Source organism: Balaenoptera musculus, chromosome 7, assembly GCF_009873245.2.
Source record: "Balaenoptera musculus isolate JJ_BM4_2016_0621 chromosome 7, mBalMus1.pri.v3, whole genome shotgun sequence".
NCBI lineage: Eukaryota > Metazoa > Chordata > Mammalia > Artiodactyla > Balaenopteridae > Balaenoptera > Balaenoptera musculus.
In genome coordinates, this window is record NC_045791.1 from 31,572,772 (window position 1) to 31,592,970 (window position 20,199).

A 20,199-nucleotide genomic window follows, 5' to 3' on the forward strand; every position below is an offset into this window, starting at 1 on the left:
TTCCTCATGGGAGGAGTATTTCAGATTTTGAGTATGACTTTTACAGTCCTACTTTATGGCCAAATGTTCTAACAAATTTCAGGTCCTGTGTATTTCTTTTTTTTTCTTTCTTAAATGGTAGGAAAAATGAAATGGTCAGTATGAGTCATTATGTATAAGCAGTACTTTGGAAATAGAACTATTATCTAAAATAATTCTGATACTAGATTCTGCGACCAGACTTACTGATTTGCTATAACTTGCCTGAGTGTGAGTTATGAAACTATGGAATTATCCATAACAATTATGGAATTATTAGGGAAATTGAATCATATGTGGAAACAAAACAGTGAAAGGTTTGGTAACTTGTTCAAGGTCACAGTTTGTAAACTAAATTCCAAGTTCAGGTCACAGCCAGTGGTACTTCACTGGGGAGGAACATTAGATCACCAGTGGCTCTTTGCCAAAAGGAGAAAAGAAAACATACATACAGTATCTATACATCTATATATCTGCCCGCTGCCCCCCATGTACTTTTCAACTACTCATTCCTCGGGCATACAAAATGGCACTCAAACATGAATTCAAGAAAACACATAGGGGATTCTGATGCACATCATTTGTTAAGAACCATTATAATAAACCCTGCACACAGACCTTTTATGTTCATTTATTTCTTTTGAAAGTCATATTAACTATTTGGAATTACTTTGATAGAATAAACCTATGGTAGAAATTTAAAGTTTCAGAAAATTTTAAATTGGGATGTGCTCTTAAAAACTAGTAAATATAGGTAACTTTTGTCATCCTTTTTAGAACTACACCTTTAAAGTCACTGTGTGAGCTTAACGTAAAAATACATATAACTTGGTTTATTTTTATAATTATCATGTTATTATATTTAGTGGTCAGTTGGAGATGTGATAGATAGAGACTGATTACCCAATCAGCTTGAGGAGGGGGGTGGCAAGATTGTCATTTTCCCCATTAAGCAGTTTTCTTTCTATCTGTGGATAATATCAATCAAGTGATAGTCTAAATCTAGAAAATCATCTGAAATCTTAACTTACCATTAAATATTAAGAAGTATTAAAAGAAATAAAGAAAATAGTCATTTGTTTATCTTTTTTCAAGACCAGAGGTGGCAAAGAAAAGATACTGATGTTTTCTCCCCTCCTTCTATACTAATTTCAAAACCCTTTACCTCAAAATCTCTCAGTACATGGCTCCTGGAAGCCACTCTTAATTGATTGGAATTGACACCAAAGATAAAACCTATTTGGCATTTTTGTCATAGGCAATGTTCTTTTTTGGGAGGTCAGTTTTATTTAGTTCAAGTGTTGTTCCTGTGCTTCAATGGAGTCTTCTTTTGGAAATTAAAAATAATTAATAGTGCTTTTTAACATGAATTACACAAGTGATAGTTCACAGAAGACTCCTCCCCAACAAACAAAACAAACAAAAGGCAGGTTAGCTAGAATGTGGGAATTAGGATGTTGTTTCAAGAGGTAGCTGACCAGGACTTCCCTGGCCGTCCAGTGGTTAACACTTCACATTCCAATGCAGGGAGTGTGGGTTCGATCCCTGGTCAGGGAGCTAAGATCCCACATGCCTCACGGCCAAAAAACCAAAACTTAAAACAGAAGCAATATTGTAACAAATTCAATAAAGACTTTAAAAATGGTCCATATCAAAAAAAAAAAAAAAAACCTTAAAAAAGAAAAAGAGGTAGCTGACCACACAGCGTGTCAAATCCAGCCTGTGAACTAAGAATGATATTTACATTTTTAAATGGTTGGAAAAAAATTCAAAAAATAATATTTTGTGACATGTAAAAATTACATGAAATTTAATTTTACTGTCCGTAAATAAAGTTTTATTCGAATGTAACAATGCTCATTCATTTACTGTCCTCTGGATGCTTTTGTGCTACAATGGCAGAATTGAGTAGTTGTGAAAGAGACCATATGGCCTGCAAAAGCTAAAATATTTACTCTCTGGCCCTTTACAGAAAAAGTTTGCCATCCCCTGTTTTGAGATAACGTGTGCAGAGTATGATTGCTTTGTGGTTATTTAGTAAAGGAGGAAACTTAATTTGCTGTTATTTTCAACAGGTTTCTGAAAAGGAATAATTTACAAAATGGCTACTGTTAATATACAGATGAATAGTAGTTGCAGCCCTTCTTTTATAAAATACAATGGACATAGCGTTACCAGCCACAGTTTACATGTCCGCTCACACTATTATTTCTTCCGTAGTTGAGAAGTCCACAGCACCATTACTGCCACAGATTTTATCAGCTTATAATTATATCTCTGTGCTAGAGCATTGTAGAGCAGCAGTTCTCAAACTTTTTGGTCTCAGAACTTCTTTAGACTTACCCCAAAGAGTTTTTATGTGGTTTGTATCTGTAAATATTCATCATATTAGAAATTGAGACAGAAAATTAAAAAAAAAAATTTATTTAGAAGTGACAATAAATCCATTATATGTTAACAAAAGAATAGATATTTATGAAAAATATTTTCCAAGACAACAAAAAAATTAGTGAAATTGTTACAGATCTCTTTTTAATTGTTTTAGTAGAAGACAACTGGATTGTTATATCTGTTTTTTCCACTCAATTTGTTGTGATACAACAATCTGTTGTGTTGTTTTGACATGAAGGAAATTTGGCCATACACAGATATATAGTTAGAAAAATTTTAATCCTTTTTTAAGATAATTGTGGATGTTTTTCTTTGATACTATACCAAAACCCAGCAAGTGTAGTTTCTTTGATATTGTTGTTTTTTTAAGTCAAGTTGATTGAAGTATAATTTACAGAGGATAAAATGTATTTTGTTTGGATATACAATTCTGTGAGTTCTGATTAACCCATACGATCATACAACCACCACCACAATAAAAATGTGGAATATTTCCATCACCCCCCAAAGTTTCCTCATGCCCTTTTGTAATCAGCGCTTTCCCCTCCCTCCCAGCTTCTGATATGATTTTTTACCCATACTTCTGCCTTTTTCAAAAATATTGTGTAAATGGAGTCATACAATATGTAGCCTTTTCAGACTGTCTTCATTTTTAGCATAGTGTGTTTGCAATTTATCCATTTGGTTGCAGCTATCACTAGCTCACTTCTTTGTATTGTATAGATGTTTATTTTTCCATTTACCAGTGCTAGATATCAGGTGGTTTGTGGCTTTTGGTGATTCTGAATAAAGCCACTCTAAACATTAATGTATAGATTTTTGCATGGACATACGTTTTCATTTCTTAGGTAAATACCTAGGCATGAGATTGCTGTGTAGTATGGTAGGTGCACATTTCACTATAAGAAGTTGGCAAACTGTTTTTCCTAAGTGGCTGGACCATTTTGAATTCCCACCACCAATGTGTGAAAGTCCGAGTTGCTCTGCATATTTACCTGCACTTGAGATTGTACATTTTGTTTTTGTATTGGTCATTCCAATCAGTATTAGATCTAGTTTCAGTTTGCATTTCCCTCATTATTAGTGATATTGAGTATCTTTTTATGTAGTATTTCCCGTTCATATCTCTTTGATAAAGCATCTATTTGAATCTCTTGCTCAGTTTTTAGAAATTGGGTAGTATGTTTTCATATTGTTGAGTTGTGAGAGGTCTTTATATTTTCTGAATATCAGTTATTTTTAAGGTATATAATTTGCAAGTATTTGCTCCCAGTCTGAATTTTTTTCCTTAACTTTCAAAGAGAAGTTTCAAATTTAATGAAGTTCAACTTACCAGTTTTTTCTTTTGTAGCTCATGTGTTTTGTGTTCTCAGAAATCTTTCATAATTTAGGGTCACCAGATTTTTCATTTTTTTCTAGAAATTTTATAGTTTTAGGTTTTAGTTTGGGTCTGTGATGTGTTTAGAGTTAATTTTTGAATACAGCATGAGCTATGAGTTGATATGAGTTGAGGTTCTTTGTTTTGCATATAGATGTCCAATTGTTCCAGCGTCAGTTGTTGACTTTCTCTGCTAAATGCATTGGTACCTTTGCTGTGTATCAATTGACTGTATGTGTATGGGTCTATTTCTGGATTCTCTGTCCTGTCCTGTAGGTTCATGTGTCTGTCTTTTCACTAAGACCACACTGTCTTGATTGCCAAACCTTTAGTACAAGTCTTAAAAACAAGTAATATGGGGAGTTCCCTGGCGGTCCAGTGGTTAGGACTTGGCGCTTTCACTGCCATGGCCCGGGTTCAACGCCTGAGTGGGGAACTAAGATCTCACAAGCCATGCAGTGCGGCCAACAAACAAACAAACAGGATGAATTCTGTTTTGTACATCTTTTTCAGAATTATTTTGGGTATTCCAGTTCCCTTGCTTTTCCATGTAAGACAAGAGATAGTTTCTTAAAAGTTAGTTACAGTGTGGAATCTGAAACCACTAATGAACTTTTTGTCCTCTGTAATGTTAAAATCTACTTGGCTATCTTGAATTTTGTATGGATTTTTTGCCCATGAGTGTTTTTCAAGCGTCATGCATAATTCACTTGGAAAATATTGGTTCTCTGAATTATATAGACCTTCTAAATATTGGCACATCTCATTATTCTGTATTTAAAAGTCACATTTGTTAATATCACCACTCATCAGAAATTCTTTAAGTATTGGGAAGGTGTCAGGCTAATGGTGGTGGTAAGTACAAATTTTCCAAAATTTTTATTTTTGCTTGAAAACTCATATTTTATTATTGGCAGTGCATACTGTCAGTGTTTTTCTTGAAGTAACAGGTTTACTTGGTTCATTTTGGGAACATTTCTGCCAAATACTCAAGTCTGAATAGCCTTGGTTGGTTTAGTTCACAACTCAATCATGCAAGGGCTTTTTCTGGAGGCAATCATTGTACTTCAGTGTGTAGCAGCAGTGCTTTTGGTTAGTTGCCATTTTGTCACACAATATTGAGAAGAAGTCTACTCAAGGGTCAAGATTTTTAAAAAATTAACAACTGTACTGCTTTCCATCAAGGACATTCTTAAGTGAAACTGGCCTTTTACAGAGAAACCTTGTGATATATGTGGTTGCTTTCTATTATTATGTTTATTATACTTAAAGTACAGAGATTGACCTGGAAACCTGAACCCAATGTTATAACACTAGTAAGGCAGTAAATTATTGACATTTTAGGGAGATTTGAAGTTTCGTATACTGGGAGACGAGACAATCTGTTTAAGAACAAATACAGTTATATTAAAAGTTGTCGTTTTATTATCTTATAGGTGCTATACTTGGTAGATCAGAAACTCAGGAGTGTATTTTCTATAATGCTAATTGGGAAAGAGATAGAACCAATCGAACTGGTGTTGAATCCTGTTATGGTGACAAAGATAAACGGCGGCATTGTTTTGCTACCTGGAAGAATATTTCTGGTTCCATTGAAATAGTGAAGCAAGGTTGTTGGCTGGATGATATCAACTGCTATGACAGGTAAGAACACATTTTATTTTTTTATGATAGTGTTGAATAATTTTCATTTCCTCCGTTCCCCCCACCCCCATTTCTTTAAAAGGAGAAAGATCAATGCATGGATTTTTCACTTAAATGTTTCTTTTTTAAGATGGGATTATGAAGACCATTATAACATGTTGTAATGACAAGATATATATTTTAAAGTAAAAAAATAAATATAGCATGTTTATATTTTATCTTCGATATAGTTTGAATAATCTATCAAGTAGTGAGAACTTTAGATAAGAAACATTTCTTTCCATATGTTGTAGGGTTATAGGTATTTTTTAAACACCAATTTTAAGGAAAAAGGATTTTTAAAATTGCTTTAAGAGAGAATATATCTGTTGAAAATCTATCCTGAAGGAGAATAAAGCTTAATCATAGTATTTAATTTCCTTTTAGTTTCCCTCTTTACGTATCTGGAAGAAATTGATCTCACTACATTTCCTTGCAGAGTAGGCCTTTGTTCTTTATCCCAAGAGACATTTTAACTTGACATTCAGAATTACATCAGAACTAACACAATCCTCATAGAAAGCTACATTTTATTTAAAAAATCTTGTTTAAATTGTTTTATTCTGTTGGAAATAAAATATAGTGGATATGTCATTGACTGCCTGTGATCTTTCTGCAAGGTGTCCCTAGATGTTTGGCCGATCACTTAAACTGCCTGGGCCACAGGATTTTCACTGAGGGTGGGTGCTGATGACTGCAGAAGGTACAGAATCCTAGATAACCAGACTTTTTGGAGCCAAATAACTAATACACTCACGGAACTCTAGCTACATCCTGATCCACTTTCAGGGGCTTTAATAGATTACCACGAATCTGTGGTTGATTGGCCATATGTGATTAATAGTAAAATGTGTTGAATAAACTCATGAAAATTGGATTAGCTCCACTTTTGGTGAAAATTAAAATCGTCATTTAGGTATATATTTAGTATTTAGGATATACTTCTACATCTTTGAATTTTCTGGGGATTATTACTCTGTAATTATACATTTTAGCTGTATTTCTGATTATTAGCTTCTTTATTAACAGAGGTGATCATTAAGTGATATTTGCTGTTATGAAAGAGTAAGTGAGCCACTAGGGAAACAGTATAGATGTTCCTCAAAAAATTAAAAATAGCAGTGATATAGCAGTTCCACTTTTGGGTATATATCTAAAGGAAACGAAAACACTAACATGAAAAGATACATGCACCTCCATGTTTATTGCGGCATTATTTACAATAGCCAAGATGTGGAAACAACCTAAGTGTCTGTCAGTGGATGAATGGGTAACGAAAATATGGTCTATGTATACAATGAACTGTTTTTCAGCCATAAAAAAGAAGAACATCTTGCCATTTGGGACAACACTGATGACCTTGAGGGCATTATGCTAAGTGAAATAAATCAGATGAGAAAGACAAATACCATATGATCTCACTTGTATGTGGAATCTTTAAAAAAAAAGAAAAGAATCCATATATATAGAGAACCATTGGTGGTTGCCAGAGGCCGGGGATGAGGGGTGGGCAAATGGGTGAAGGGAGTCAAAAGGGTATGAATTTTCAGTTATAAAACAAATAGGTCCTGGGGATATAATGGGAGATGTGATGTAATGGTGACTATAGTTAATAATACTGTATTGTATATTTGAAAGTTGCTAAGGAACTTAGCAACATTTAAGTAAATCTTAAAAGTTCTCTTCACAAGAAAAAAAAATTTGTAACTATGTGTGGTGATGAGATGTTAACTAGACTTACTGTGGTGATCATTTCACAATATATGCAAATATCCAATCACTAGGTTGTATACCTGAAACTAATGTAATGTTATAGCAAATTATATCTCAATTTATAAAAAAAGAGAAGTTGAGGAAGACGTTAGGGAAAAAATGAGGTTTGGAGGTCATCTTTATTCAAAACTGTCTTTATTAATTAGTTGAAATCAGGGATCCCTGTTCTTTTTATTGTAAAATGCTGCTGTGCTTCTCACCTAAAACCAGTATTACTGGATATTAAACTTTGCTAGATAATGTGAGTGAGTTGTTCAGTGCAAATGCCTGCTCTTTCAGTGATAATTACTACATCAGCTTTGTTTCTAGGGGTTAAATGCCAATTTAAAAGTATGTGAATTTCTGCTTTTATGTTCTGAATTTGATTAAAAAACAAATATTAAAGGTAGTAACATAAATAAGAGAAAGGAAAAGAAGATTCAAGAAATGTCAAAGTGTAGAGGAAAAGACAGTGGTAAAAAGAATGAAATTGAATGGTGAAAAGTATTGATAATTTACTTCAGTTAACTAGGCTAGGTATTTAATCACGTTAACCTATGATTTGATTCATGATTCTAAATATTAAATTTTAAATGTGTAACTTTCTCTTTATAAATTGTTAGAAATTTAGCTTTCATTTGTCCTTTACTTTCTACTAAATAGACATTGGTATAGATTTTATTTCAAAGTTTGATTTTATTAAAATTGCCTTCTCCCTGAAATTTCTTGAGCTTTTCACTTTAGAGTTAAATTCAACCTTGTTATTCTAACAGCCATTATAAAAGTTCACAGTTGATTTGTAATGTGTCTTTAAATCTACCTGATGTTATTAGCAGTATTTAAATATCTGATTTTAAAAACTAGGTATAGCTATTTTTTTAGTGGTTGATTAGGATTTAATCTAGATGCTAAACCCCTATCTTTTCAGTAACTCAGGTCCTATATAGAAGGCTGCCTTCCCCCTACCCCCTAAATCAACCCACCTCCAGTCAGTTTTTGAGTTACTAGGGCCTGTATGTTTGTTGTTACATATTGCTCTTGTTGCTTATCCTTAACCCTGTTCATTGTGTTCAGGGAATTTAAATCTTCTGCAAAAATGGCTTAATTCCCAAGCCTGGTTTAGGTCTCTGATGTTGAAATATGTTCTGCCACGAGATATGAACAGGAATTATTTTGTGCCTGTGTATTTATATGTATACATAGGCGTATAGGTATGTATTTCTATGTGTACACACACATACAGTTTTTTATATATAGTGTTGAGTTATTGTATTCATAAAATGGGAAAGCTATATTTCCTGTAAGTAAAAGCACTCCTAGACCAAATTTCTTCATTGGCTTTATGTTCCTCTTCAAGCTTTTCTACTAATTAAACAAACAGTGAAAAAGATGGTTGCCTTAGATTGATCATTAAAAACCAAATTAAAGAAGTGGTTTCAAGGAGCCAATGTGATTGTTACAAAATCAGCTCTTGATTTATTTTTCTGATGAGATTTAATAATAGGATTCAAGGAACATTTTTGTCTTTTAAGAATTGATTATTGAATATTAATAAAAATTTCAAAGTTGACTATAAATGACTTATTCATTATTTTATCTCTGAGAACTTTAGAAAAACACCTATTGTAGATTCAGAGTAATAATGTTGGTTTTAATTATTTCTCCTCTTTTTGTTTATAGGACTGATTGTATAGAAAAAAAAGATAGCCCTGAAGTATATTTTTGTTGCTGTGAGGGCAATATGTGTAATGAAAGGTTTTCTTATTTTCCGGAGATGGAAGTCACACAGCGTAAGTTCACAGGGAAAATGCATATGTCTGTTCAACTAGTAGATTGAAAACAAAGCATATTTGTATTGCTGGAATAATTTACTCCCATCTTCTCCTACTCTTTATTTTTTCTCCTAAAATTTGACACTATAATAAATATTTATTGTGAAATTTTGTCGACCAAATCTGAGTGGTTTTCTTCCTCCTCTTTTCCACAGCTACTTCGAATCCAGTTACACCAAAGCCACCCTATTACAACATCTTGCTCTATTCTTTGGTGCCACTTATGCTAATTGCGGGGATTGTCATTTGTGCATTTTGGGTGTACAGGCATCATAAGATGGCTTACCCTCCTGTGCTTGTTCCAACTCAAGTAAGTTATTGTCTTGTACTTTGTGTTGTTTTAGATTTTACATTTTAAAGAAATATTACTGTGGTGAAACCACAGTAGATTGTTACAAATCATTTTCCTTTGGAGTTAATTTTTGAATATTTATTGTCATGGGAACTATAGCTAATTTTGCAAACTTATTAATTTGCTGTGTCCTAATCTTAAGGGTTGAAGTGGAGTAGAATAAAGAGGATTCCCATTCCAGTTCTTCTTTGGAGAGTTTTACTGTCATTATAGTACTTTAAAACGTGGGATATACTCTGCTGTCTTTCTTGAGAAGTAATTGATGATGGAGAAGTGATATTATAGCCCTTTCTTGCCCTTATATTTTCTCCTCCATTCCTAAGTTGTTGTGTCTTTTTCAAAACTACTTGCCAAAAAATCCTTTTAACCATGGTGAGGGACCCAGTAAGGTAACCAAGAATGTGGGATAGAGAAGTTTCACAAAGGCATCAAGAGGATATATCTATAAAATTGTTGTTGTAGGGAAGAGGGGCAACAGTTCTCATCATGTGTTGTTTGTAGTTCCAAGTATATATATTTTTATTTGCAACATATCAAACGTGTCCTGAAGTCTGAAAACTTTTTTAATGCCCTTGATTCTCCCTCCCTCGACACCGAATATATCTGAAAATATAGGTGTGGTGGGTAGGTAGTCAGAATAAATTCATGAAGTTTTCCTCACTATCATGTGGACAGTTGGAGCTGATTCAGTGCTTTACAAGGACTTTTAATATAAGTAGTTAATATTCTACAGGCAGAGGAAAGGTGATAACTTTTGGTTTAATTGCTTGAGATGTCTTTAAACTCACGTTTGTGTTTCTTTTGACTCTTAAGATCAGATTACCTCAGCCTTCTAGATCTCTTGGTTTAACTTTGTTTCTCTAATACCACTAGGATTAATGGTTAAAACTTCGTAGAAGAAAATGGTAAAGTCTTATAATTTAATGACCAAAACAACTTCTTCACTTTAAGCTTTATTTACATAACATATTCCTTTCTCAGTGCTTGAAGCAATCTGTTGGCATTAGATCATTGATCCCTGTAATCTTTGTAAGATGTGTATATGGAGAAATAAGCCCAAAGGTAAAACTCCTCATTTAGTAAATTAGGTAAACACACTATTTTGTACAGCTGAAATATTTTAACTTTTAACATTAGTAGATAACTTGTAGATTTGTTAAAAATCACTTTTAAAAGTACTTTAAAATTTTAAAAATTTAGTGCCTGATAAATATATGTAGTTTACTCCAAAATGTCCATAGAATACACTTTACTTTCTGTTGGTGGTAACTATTTTTTATTTAACATCTACATTTAAAAGAATGAGTATTTACTGTTGGTGACATGCATTGATTTGTGAAGCTGTCTGTTTCAGTAACGTAAGAGCAGTTGCCTTTATTAGGATCACCAGCAGAAATAAATGTGGGAGCTAACTTCCTTCTAAACCTCCAGTTTGAATGTAATCATATCAATTCAGAAGTCTGTGATGCTGGTTCAAAAGGAGAGTTATGGACAAATGCAAATTAAATTTGACACGTAAAATATATTGATAGGGGGTTTTAGGAAGCTCCATTTTACTTACTTTGATGGTGAGTACAACAAAATATTTGTACAAAGACTATTTTAAATGTATTTGTGCAGATTGTAATGACATAAATAACGATGCCACCTTGGGCTTATATAATTCTATTTTCAAAAATGATTATTTCCTGTACGTGATTTTGCAAAGTAGTCAGTTTGCTTCATAGAGATCTACTTTTTTTTGTTTTGTTTTCTTATATTGTCTCTAATTAGTGATTAAATTGTTGTGAATTTAACACAAAAAGAAAAGAAAAGAAAAAAAAAGAAAGAGTATTTAGTAATATAGTAGTGTCTAAATTTACCCTGGATTTGTGATATGATAGAAACAAACTGGAAACTACATTTAAAAACAAATTTGTTAAATTTCTTAATAGAACTTTAAAAATAATAATGTAATCCTATAGATAACATTGATTTATATAAAATATTGGTAAAAAAGTGTGGTTGGACATTTTTATTTAAAGGGCTGGATATCATATATTTGAGGCCACTTTATTTAGAAATGCTAATTAATTCAAGGGTTTGGATTTTTAGAAAGGAAAGATGGATTATTATTCATAAATAAGAACTAGGAATGCTCAATGAGTATCCATCTCTGTGGGTTTTAGATATTTGTTGCAATGGTTAATGTTATTGTACACATTTATTTAGGGTTTGTGTTGTTCTCTGGTGAATTTGCATGAATTGTATGAATTACTGAAAAATAAGGAAGGAACTTAAAAAGGTTTTGTGATGGAATGACCTGGAATGGTCAGGCTTTGTTATGAAGAATTTAAGACATGCCTGACTTTATGCTTTCCTTCTGTCATAAACTGTGTTGTGGAAAAGGAGCATTGTTATCAATGTGGAACTTCATATATGTCATCTTTCACTGTTTCAAGTGGTATAGAGTCATGCTATAAGTGTCATTTTTGGTGAGAGGTTTATGCAGACTACTTCTGCAAGATTACTTAGTGGCCATCTTGTTACAAAATGCTCAGTTTTATTTCTGCTTCAAAAAAATGATTGTTAATTGTATCAAGCATTAATTGAACATTTACAGTGTGCTAGAGTACTGGTAAGTTACGTAGATGTATTAATATATATATAAAAAATACACAAAAAATACATAAAAATTTCCCCATGATTTCCAAGTTGTGACCAGTATGTAAGGATCATCTTTGGAATTTGTTAAGAAATACAAATTCCTGGACCACGCCCCTGAAAGTATGGAATGGGGCCTGGGATATTATGATTCTAGTAAGTTTTCCAGGCAATTCTGGTGACCAGCCAGGTGTGGAAAGGACTGATCTGATTTTACCTCACAGGGTTGTTAATGTAGTGTTATAGTCCCCATTTTATAGATAAATTGAGACAGAGCAAAGCTCACAAGTATCAGGGCTGGAATCTGAACCAAGGACTCTGACACTAAAGCTTTGCTCTTACTGCTTATGCTGTTCTGCCTCTCTTTTTTCAGAAAGCAGACGCTTTTGCTGTTTCAGATAATTCGGTAAACATCCCTGCCATTTCAAAATCATTCTAAGAGGGAATTTATTTTCCTATTTTGGGATGTTGAGTAGTTTGACTGCTAAAGTGAGCAATAACATGATCACATTGTCTCGCAGAGGACAGAAGGGGAAATAAACAAGTCATCTGTTTTCCATTAAAATTTTTTTAGCACACATTTTAGAATAGGGTTTATGAACATTGATTGGGTTGCAGGTAAAGATTCTTGTGCTTCTGCGTTGATAGTGCCAATGCCCTAGCTATTCAAGACTTTTTTGAGGGACAGGAGAAGTAGGTAAGGGAAACATACTACACATTTGAAGTCTTAAGGTGTCTTCTGCATTTCACCCCATATTCATGTCCCCATATTCAAAGTTTAATTTCAAGACCAGTTAGGAAAAGATCTTACATTCTTGTTGTGCATTTCTGCAACAATCTTCCTTCTAATTTCTTCACTTTTAGACAATGACATAAAATTTGTCATTCTCTTTTCTTAGGGAAACTTTTTCTTAAAGTGTTGGCTAAAGGCTGGTGATAGCTTATTGGTGGATCATTCCTACAATAAGAACTATATTTGAAGAGAATTTACAGTGATTCTCAGCAGAACAAGCTAACGTTACATATACTGTGCTCATTCATTGGTCTGATCTCAGTCTTTTATTTATTCTCTTTGTGGGTAAAAATCAGTCTTACGGGGTATTCTGGAAGACTAAGACATATCTACATACATCTCTTAATAAGCTGGTTCTGGCAGTTAAATGGTAGGATTCTTTATTTCTAAGACATCAAGTTGTTTAAAGTTTCTTCTGGTTTTGTTAGTATTTTGAAGAAGTGATACAGGGATATACATGCTTTAAAATCTGGTCTTTAATTACGGTTCTAATTTATTTTAAAATAAAAAATATTCTAAAATAGATCTATCATAGTTAAAGACATAGAAGAAAGTAATTGTGCTTTTTTTTTTTTTAAGAAATAAACCATTCTTCTTTCTTTATAACCTGTAACTACTATGTTTCTAACATTTTTTCATGTTATCACTGTCTTCCCCTCATCCTGGATGAAAGCCTTGGAGACAGTAACTTCTCCTATTCTTAGCCCTGTTATTTATGAACTCCAGTACCTTTTCATCCTTTCTGATCCTGTGGTTTTCAGGACGTTATTATGCTGGAGGCTGAGATTATTTCTGTAGTCTCGTAGCTGGTCTTCTTGTTTCCAGTTCTCTCTCTCCATCTATACTATTGCTATACAGTAACATTTTGCATGTCTGATTATGTTACTTCCGTGCTTAAAAATATTTGAGGGCTCTGAGTGATCCAACAGCAAGAATACAAAGTTTGGAACATGACATGTTGTCTTCCATACTTTGTCTGCCTTTTGATTCTTTTCTTCCATTACACCCTAAGCCATCCATCATATGTATCTAGAATGGTATTAGTTACGTGCCATCCTTGAAAGAATTGAGAAAATAGTGCTCAAGTCAGTTTCTCTCTTTTGTGATTCAGATGAAATAACTTAGGTTGAGAAAGGTTCTGGCCATTTGTGAGCATGTTCCATTATCACACTTTATTATAAGCTCCTTAAAGACAAGGTATGTACTGTACTCACTACTGTATCTCATGCAGTGTGTGCATGTAATAACCATTCTGTAAGTGATGAATTGCTGAACTGACTTTGTTTCATTTAGTGTTATACTAAGATGATAATGCAGTATACCCAGGAATTGTTTAATAAACATTTTATGTGCTTTAGGACTTTATTTCTTGGGGATAAAATAAGTTGAAGTTTTTCAGGCTTTCATAAGAGAATGCCATTATTCAATTCTTTCTGTAATCACAGGTGTGAAGCATCCTTTTAATTTGCATTACCTGGGTCACCTTTTCTTTTGCCTATCCTGAAACTGTCTTTCTGTATGTAGGTGGATGCTCTTACAATCTCCAGTAAGTAAATTGAATGCAAACTGGTTTTTCTAGTACCAGTGAGTCACAAATACGAGGGAATTGATGCATTGACTCTGTTAAGAAGTCTTATTGTGGTTAGAGTTAATGTGGTTTCAGTGAAACTGTTTGCATTGCTTTCATAACCATATGTAAGCTTAAGTTTCCTTCTTATAAAATCTATATTTGTGCTGATAAAAAATATCACTTGATAAGAAAATGCAGTTTAGGGGCTAGAAATTACCTACCTTTAACAAGGTATGAAGTTAGCTTCTTGTTAATTTTTGAAGGCTATATAATAGCACTAAAGTATTGCAGCATTAATACTTTTTAAATGACATCAATCTCTTCAGTCCTGACATAACATTTTCATGACATTTTATCTAGATTTTGGTCTGACTAAAGGCTTTCAGATATTTGGAATACTGAGCTGTGCATACAAAACAATGCTGTTGACCTTAATATTAAAGTAATAATAGGTTGTCGTTTCACAGTATGTCAGATTACTGTCCACTGAGAAACCAAGCCATCTGTGACAATGCTTTGTAGTATTTTCCTGTTGAACATGAGTTTATATATGTACCCATTTAAAATTAATAAGATACTAAAGGGGTAGCATAACATTATTCAGCCAAGTCAGTTTAGGAGAGTGTGCTGCTTCCTTATTTGGAGAAGATGCAGGGAGAAGTTTACTGAGTTTTATTGAATATTTAATATGTTAGTATTAAGTTATACTTACAAAATAAATATTACATCTGTAGAAGCACATCTTGAAATAGGTTGATTGCTAAATGGCTGGAGTTTAAGAACACATCTCTCTCTTTCACTTTCTCTTCCATTTAAAAATTAACTACAAATGCTTGCTTGTTATAGCAAGACAAATTATACAGAAAGAAGTATGTCCAAAAAAAAGGAGAGAATCATTTGTTCTTCCTCTTTTTCCTTTATCAGTTTCCTGAAATAACCAGTTTTAACGGGTTGGTGTGTATCTTTTGACATCTTTTTCTAATCTCATTTGAGTATATATGTATTTTCTTTTTTATAAACTATAAAATGTTATTCTACAGTTGCTTTCTTTTAACAGTATATTGAGGACAGCTTTTCAGCTTAGTACTTTTGATCTATCTCATTCTGATTGTATGATGTATTTTTAAGTGAAATTTAGTGGTGCTTTAATATATGCTCATAAGATACCAAAATTTGATGTTTTATTAGCTTAGAGTTTGTGTTAGGTTTCTGCTAAGAGCTAGAACCTACACTTCACATGTAGTTTTTAATTGTATTATTTTAAGATATTTAATGTGGTGGTATATAATTCTACTGCCTAACTCTTGAGCACCTTTTTTTTTTTTTCCATATATGCCTAAGAAACAGGGCTACTACAAATGTCTCTTTGTGTCATTATTTTTGTATTGATAACCTAAATTACAACTTATTTAAAAAAAATTTTTTTTAAAATTTATTTTTGGCTGTGTTGGGTCTCCATTGCTTCACGTGGGCTTTCTCTAGTTGCAGCAAGTGGGGCTACTCTTTGCTGCATTGCGCGGGCTTCTCATTGCAGTGGCTTCTCTTGCCTAGAGCGTGGGCTCTAGTTGCACGGGCTTCAGTAGTTCAGCACATGGGCTCAGTAGTTGTGGTACACAGGCCTTAGAGCACATAGGCTTCAGTAGTTGTGGCTCGCGGGCTCTAGAGTGCAGGCTCAGTAGTTGTGGCACACGGGCTTAGTTGCTCCGTGGCATGTGGGATCTTCCTGGACCAGGGATTGAACCCATGTCCCCTGCATTGGCAGGCGGATTCTTAACCACTGTGCCACCAGGGAGGTCCCACAACTTACTTCTATATATACTTCTAAACTAATTGTAGGGAGAAGTATCAAATTATCCATAGACATGCAGCTTGACAAAGTATTACTCTAGTTAGGTGTATATAAGTTGTTTCTCTTACAAATGTATAGACAGGCCCACTTGGAGGTTGGCTGAAATTCTGTGTCCAAAAGCAAAAAAGAAGGGGAGAAGGAGTGAAAGGGGGAAAAAAAAAGCTGTATCAAAAGCTTAAAACAAGTTAAAGCTGCACATTAAAATTAATCAAAGGACCTTATTTCTAAAAATGACATATTAAATTTTAAAATCTTGAAATCAGTTTTTCTTTGGCCTGTGAAGGGCCCCACCTTGTTTGCCAATTTACGAATGGGACTGATGCATATAGACCAGAGTGCATAATATCTCCTTTTTCTTGTCTGGCAAGGAGATGGTAGATAGGAAGAAGTGAGCTTGCTTTTCTCTCTGTTTTTTATTTCCTGGACCTCATCCTCGATCTGTTCCATCATTCCTAGCTACTTCATTGCTGTCAAACTTTTTTTTTTAATTTGAGGTAATAGAAATAAAGAAGTCCATTTGTTAGTGAAAGCTGCTTGCATCAGATAGGCTGGGGAGGTGTTCATGTTGGTTGGTTTGTTTTATTTTTGCTTAACTATTCACCTGTTGCTTGAGCGCCTACTGTGTGCCAGGTGCTGTGCTTGATGTGTAATGTTAAGTGGCTCAGGGACAGTCTCTGCTGGCCCTTCTGGAGCCCAGAGTTAACATGTAGGTGCACTAAAAATAGGTTGGTTGATGGTTGTTTGACTTTGCAGCTTGGAGAGGAAGGGTAAAAAGAGTAAAAAGGGAATTGCTTCAATAATTTTGGGCAAAGATGGAGGAAAGGAGGAGAAATGTTTGATTCCAGTTCTGTAGTGATTGGGAGAAGAGCCACATCTGGGGTGCTGGGCTAATTTTAAGTGCTCAAGAAGTTTTAGCTGTTAATTGCCAATGACCTCAAAATTGTACTCCAAAGGAAGAATTTTTTGTTGAAACCATTGATTTCAATATTAAAATTGATTTATTGAAATTATTTTACTTGAAAATAATTTCAAAATATTGGCATATATGTGTGTCAATACTTTGAAATTAATTTCAAATAATAAAAAATTTCATTTTGAGTACTCTGTCAAGCACTATACAGAGCACTTTATACATATTAACTCAGTGTAATCTTTCAATACCCCATGATGTATGTAGGTGAAGTGACTTGGCCTAGAGTCAGTCTGCTGAGTGGCAAAGCCTTGGACATTTATGTCCAAGGATTATTATTATCCATTGAAGTAATTTTAATTGTATAGCTCATTTCAGTAAATTATTAGGTTGGGTGCATAAAAAACTAAAGTAGGATACAGGGAGGGATCAGAGTACATAATTTACATTTAAAATAGTTTTTATAGTGACTATATATAGCCTTGCAGATAAACATAACCATTTTATCACATCACAATTTATTAATGTATAGCACGGTCCTTTTCCTTTTTTTCCACTTGCAGAACACAAATGCTAAATAAAAATAAAATTCCTTCTGGGCCCAGGAATAAACCTGATGCTCCTGAGCAGCAGCCAACAGGATAGGCGCGCCTGCCGCGGCTCCTTCAGGCTTGCAACTCCAGTGCTGGCCGCCCTGAGGGGCTAGTCACTTCTCAGGGAGCTTATGCAGAATCCTCACTCATCCACCCTGGTCTGCCGTCATGCTTTGCTTTTGGAAGGAGTTAAGATGTGAGAAGTAGGAGTTGATGTATCAGAGAGGAATTTTGAAAATCTAATTGGATAGAATCATGGCTGTGCATTTGACAGTATCAGTATTATTAAATCTGTTAATGTATAATGTCTTGCTTTCCTTAGCTCAGAAGCATTTGTCCTGATACACATACTATATTATTTCTTTCCATATTCTATTTCTGTCTGCTTGGCAGTAAATAGTCTTTTTTAAAATTTGCAATTGTAAAATGTCTTAGAATGTAAGATAATTATATGATTAAGAGGAAACAAATTCAGAATTTGTCAGTTTTCAGATACTTTGTTGAGCGGGTACTTAATTCTTCTTGATCATCCAAAGAGGTTGTTGAGTGAGTTATTAACAAAATTATGTATAAATATAAATCTTGGAATGGTTTAAATAGTAAGAGAAAATTTATAGTATATTTCACATATATTTATAGCATGTAAAAATCCATATTTCTAGAAAGATTTCTTTGTATTCTAGTTCTGTGTATCTAACTGCGTTCTTAATATCTCCACTTAGATGTCTCCAAGCACTTAACAATACAAGGGTAATGATCTTCTCTCTCAGACCTGGTTCTCAGTAAATGGAACCAGTAACCATTTGGTTGCACAAGTCAGAAATCTAGGATGTGTCCCAATACCGTTTTTTTCCACCTCATCTGCCTCCCTCTAGTACTTATTTCATTTCTCAAGGATCCTCTCCTCAGGAGGTCTTCCCTTATTTACCTTGCCCAGTATAAGTTAGGTTTCTCTTTACAGGTGCTCAAGGTAACTAAATTGCTTTTTATTGCTCTTATTTTATAATTATGCATTCATTAGTATGATTCTTTGACTAGTCTTTCTTCCCCACACTATAGTAAGTGTCATGAGAGCCTGGGTAGCCAGTGCCTGGCACAAACTAGGTGCTCAGTAAAGATTTGTTGAATGAATAGAGAAGTATTATTCATTCCTTTCTGATGTTTGTCAATAGTTAATTTCTTTTCCCCTTAAGGAATAAGCAGCAAGCCTCTTTCTCATCCAGCAACCTAATTACTTGACATTAATGTGCTGATTTGGTTTTCACTGTTATCTCCAGTCACAGTGCATGATATTCAAGTTTCATTTTCCAAGTTGTGAATCCAGATTATTTTGTTTGGTTACTCTTTATCTATTTGTGTATTTCGGTGAATTTATTTTTTTGGATTCTGTTTTGCCTCTTATTTTGTAACATAGTTTATGCGTTGAGGCCTGTTCTTGGTGTGTCTTGTTTAGTTTGGATCATTCTATAGCTTATTCTAATACTCACTTATTGAGAGGTATATTGAGCAAAGGTGCACTTTTTTGGTAAGATGCATGGACAGCACCTACTTGCACAGTGTTACTACAGTGGCATCTTTGTCTCTGAAAGCACTGGTGTGAAAACAAAAACAGAGGTGTTTAAGCCTTGGAAGCTACAGTCTAGTTACTCATTTGGCATGTATTCTTTCAAGGGATGAATTTTACTTTGTAGTACTGATAAAATGTTTTGATAGTGAGATTAGCTAAGCCTTTTAGATGAATTATTAAATAATCCTGAATCATTATCACAGGAGAAAATCAAGAAGCAAGAAAAACTAGTTAAGCAACTGGTACATATAAACAAGTTGTCAAATCTTTTTCGTCAGTGCTATTTGTTCTCTGTAGAAATATTGGAAACTGGGAAATATAGTCACATGTTTGGAGGAATTCGAAGTCTTTCTTTACACTGGTGACAATATTTCTCTTGATTTTAAATTAGGGCCCTTACCTGTTGTGGGATGACTAGGAAAATGAAAATCTTGTTCTTTATCAGTATCTGAGTGTCCTGAGCCTGAAAAATATGCATGGATACTTCCTTCCAAGGCCACCACTGCTTGACCTCTTCACTCTGGATGTAGCTGGGGAAGTAGTTAACAGTAGGCCTGGTCTATCACTGTGTTCTGCTCAGTTCTGATCTTACTCTTCTCCCATCTTATTTTCTTTCCCTAGTGTATTATTTATGTAGCACACACTCACATAGGCACCAGAAATGTTTTTTTGTCTCACTGTAAGGATTCTTCCGTCTTCCATGAGAGGGGAATGAAGCAGTTCAGGAAGTTGGAGATGCTAGATTCTTAGGACAACTGTCTGAGAAACTTAACTCTAGCTATATAAAAATTTCTTGTGCTGCTCCTACAGTTTTTGTTAAAGGCAGTACTGCCCTCTGGTGTCCAGAGTCCAATTCCAACGCATAGCT

The 20,199-nt window shown here is 34.0% G+C and overlaps 1 protein-coding gene across 1 annotated transcript in view; it reads left to right on the forward strand.

The window, feature by feature from the left end:
• The window catches only part of ACVR2A (activin A receptor type 2A), an 84,891-nt gene that overhangs the window by 44,692 nt on the left and 20,000 nt on the right, over positions 1-20,199 (forward strand). Inside the window, exons 2-4 of the mRNA XM_036857407.1 lie at positions 5,224-5,431; positions 8,903-9,012; positions 9,210-9,364. Of these exons, the coding sequence (XP_036713302.1) occupies positions 5,224-5,431; positions 8,903-9,012; positions 9,210-9,364 (473 nt within the window). The remainder of the gene's footprint in view (positions 1-5,223; positions 5,432-8,902; positions 9,013-9,209; positions 9,365-20,199) is intronic.